This window comes from Poecilia latipinna, unplaced genomic scaffold, assembly GCF_001443285.1.
Source record: "Poecilia latipinna isolate Pla-1442-1.1 unplaced genomic scaffold, P_latipinna-1.0 Scaffold2401, whole genome shotgun sequence".
NCBI classification, from domain to species: Eukaryota; Metazoa; Chordata; class Actinopteri; order Cyprinodontiformes; family Poeciliidae; genus Poecilia; species Poecilia latipinna.
Window position 1 is genome coordinate 22615 of NW_015115017.1, and position 3435 is coordinate 26049.

At 45.5% G+C, this 3435-nt stretch overlaps 1 protein-coding gene across 6 annotated transcripts in view; it reads right to left on the reverse strand.

Moving 5' to 3' along the window:
• Positions 1–495: 495 nt before the first annotated feature.
• mtss1 (MTSS I-BAR domain containing 1) overlaps positions 496–3435 on the reverse strand; it is a 43839-nt gene continuing 40899 nt past the window's right edge. For 4 of the 6 annotated variants that reach the window (XM_015019285.1, XM_015019281.1, XM_015019280.1 and 1 more), the window contains 2 exons: positions 2855–2881; positions 496–1931 (listed from right to left, as the gene is read on the reverse strand). In XM_015019285.1, the coding sequence (XP_014874771.1) occupies positions 1006–1931; positions 2855–2881 (953 nt within the window). In that variant the 3' untranslated portion in view covers positions 496–1005. The remainder of the gene's footprint in view (positions 1932–2854; positions 2882–3435) is intronic. The other 2 variants (XM_015019283.1, XM_015019282.1) reach the window with 2 other exon arrangements.

Genomic DNA, 3435 nt, shown 5'->3' on the forward strand with positions numbered 1-3435 from the left:
AAGTCCTGATTTATTTCTTTAAACTAACAACTGAGAGGAAGAAAAACTAAAAATCCTCCAATGTTCAGAAATCTGCTGCTCCACTTTAATGAAACCGGGCCAGGATGAAAACAGAACCAGCTATTTCAGCCCAACCAAAGTCTGCAGATAAATCCTTTAAATCTGGAATAAATAAGATTAAAAGGTTTTTATTTACTCAACTGTTTCTGACTTTAATAACTGAGCAAAACACTTTTTAGCTCCTCCTTCCAGCGCAGAATCTCATCAATTCACTTGATTTAATATTAAATCAGTTTAAGACGATTCAATCAACATTAAAGAGTCGAGCAGTTCTGCAAAGAAATGAAGGGAAAATAAACTAAATGTTTACATAATTTAACTTTTAAGAATAAAAACAAAAATCTAATCTAAGGATTTAAAAATACATGAAAAATAAAACAAAAATTAAACCCAAAACATGTTTTTGATACATTATCATCTTAATTTAACAAAATAATCTTTACAGAGTAAAATATTTCTCTAAATTATCTACAAGAATTCTGTTTTGGATTTTAAAAAACTATTTTTCAGGAAACGATGTCAGAGCTGCTCATCATAACCAGCTACGCTAACCGCTATGCTAACTGGCTAACAGCAGAACTTTCATCCTGTTTGTTTACATTGAAGCCAACATTCATCTTCATTACCATATTTGGTTGTTTCCATGGAAACAGCCTGGTTTTAGCCTGGGTACCGGTCCGGTACCAACTAAACATCACAGCAAGACCAACCATGAAACAGAGGAGCTTGTTAAGCCCCGCCCACCTGGAAGTCTGCAGGCAACGAATCAAACGCACCCAGCCCAACAAGGAAATCGCGACCGGAACCGTTTGTTTTGCAGTAACTATGGAAACGGGAATCTGAACTGCAGGTCAGAACTCGTCTGACGGCGGAGCAGCAGGAGGATGTGAACATGGACCTCCATCAGAGGAAGGGGAGCCGCCGCTGCACGATGCTGCTGCAGCCTCAGTGGCCCGGCGGCGGCAGCATGGGGGCGGAGCGGTCGTTGGTCAGGGTTCTTTTCAGCTTCACCTTCCTGATGAGCGTCAACATGTCGGCACCTGCAGTGTCCTGCTGGTTGGAGATGGGCGGCGGGGCTGCTGCAGCTGGGCTGCAGTGCTGCAGCTGCTGATTGTGGAGATGCAGGTTTTGAAGCTGCAACTGCAGCTGTTGGCTCTGTTGCTGCAGCTGTGCATGTTGCTGGTTGTGTTGCTGCAGCTGATGTTGCTGCAGCTGTTGGCTCTGTTGCTGCAGCTGATGTTGCTGCAGATGTTCCTGCGGTTGCTGCAGCTGATTTTGTTGCAGCTGCTGTTGTGCATGTTGCTCAAACTGTTGTTGCTGGTTCTGTTGCTGCTGCAGCTGCAGCCTCTGCTGCTGCTGCCTGATGCTGCCACCTCCTGGTGGCAGTGGCGGCACGGCGGGGACGGGCATGTGACCCGGGACGAGCTGGTAGTACGGCGAGGAAGAAGAAGGCAGGGAGACGAGGCTCTGGGTGGAGGTGCACAGCTTGCTGTGCCCCAAGCCGCCAGCGGGGGGCGCCCTGAAGAAGGCGTCGTCGTCCCCGGCCCTGAGCGGGACCTGCGGCGTGCTGATGGGGATGGGCACGCCGCCACTGATGGTGCCGCGGCGGTACGCCGGCTTGGAGGACGGCTTGCGGCGGATGGTGGCGGTGTGGGCGGCGTGCTGATGGCCGCCACCGCTCACCTCGCCGTCGGCCAGCAGGCTGACAGTGGAGGTCGGCCGCTTGGACTGGGCCAAGTCCCTGAACTGGAAGCGAAGGTCCGAATTCCTGGGGAGGGTGGAGGACTTGTCCAGGTCGGAGCGGCTGCCGCACAGCTGGTGGAAGGGGGCGGAGTCAGCGTCTCCATGAAGAGAGATCGACTCGTAGTCGGCTGGAGACGACAAAACAGACGGAGAGAATTATTCAAGCTGTTCCCATTATGCTTCCTACCACAGCTTAGGATGGTTCATGGCCTAGTCAAAACATGTCCATTAAATATTGGATCTAAAATTATTGTTAGATAATCAGATTTCAGTTTGATCAGCTCTGCCTGTTCAGATGAACCGCTGTCACTTTAAATAAACATCTGCTGCCACGCCCCTACCGCTACAAGCCACGCCCCTACAGCTACAGGCCACGCCCCTCCCGCTACAAGCCACGCCCCTACCGCTACAACCCACGCCCCTACAGCTACAGGTCACGCCCCTACCGCTACAAGCCACGCCCCTACCGCTACAAGCCACGCCCCTACCGACAGGTCACGCCATACCGCTACAAGCCACGCCCCTACCGCTACAGGTCACGCCCCTACCGCTACAGGTCACGCCCTACCGCTACAAGCCACGCCCCCTTCTCTTGAAACAGATTAACTAAAATAGAGTTTCTATTTACGATTAAATGATAGAAATTACGTTTAATCTCTTATGATGATATTCTGCGTTCTACTGCAGGAACAAGGCAAACTTAAATTAAAAAATTATATTTTGAAATGTTTTTCTAACATTAATAACAGAACATTAATTTTATAAAACATCCCCCAATGACATTAATGAATCAAATATAAACCAACCTTAGTGTTAATAACAGACCAATGAGTCACTGAGTCGTTATAATGATAAATATTCATTACATTAAAATAATCCTAAGATAAATCACTTTCCTGATCAAATTAAACACTTTTAGCAAACAGAAATAATTACTTTGATTCTAACTGACCTGAAACCAGAATATTATAATTTTATTCCTGAAATGATTTCGATTCTCAGAGCAGACAGGAAGTGAGAGAGCAGACAGGAAGTGAGAGAGCAGACGTACCGTAGGGAGAAGCATCTGTCCTCATAGCTGGAAGAGAGGGAAGGAAGTTGAACAGGAAGCGGGAAACCAGAACAAGACGCTCATTTAAAGCACAGGAGCTCTGGAATATTAATGATAGCTTCTCTATTTCAAAATAAGAAATGCACAAATGTTTCCTTTTCCTGTTTGTTTTTCCTAAACTTAATGATATATTGCTGGAAAGAAAATCTACATCTGAGTCTTAAAAGTCACATTCTTTTCAAGTCACTGACTTTTCAAGATTTTCAAGAAATCTTGAAAAAACCTTGGCAAGATTTCTGTCAAGACCTGTTTTTCTCAACCAAATGAATAACAAAACTTTACTGGTTTATTTACCATTAATGACTGAAAGTTAACAAATCAAAATTCTTATCAGAACTGTTTCATTATAAAAGAACCAATAAAAGGGAAATTTTGTTAAATACAGTCTGAAGGATTTCTGGCCAGCAGCATCATTCAGCATTAAACATCATTCACCATCATTCAGCATTCACCATCATTCAGCATTCACCATCATTCACCATCATTCAGCATTCACCATCATTCACCATCATTCAGCATTC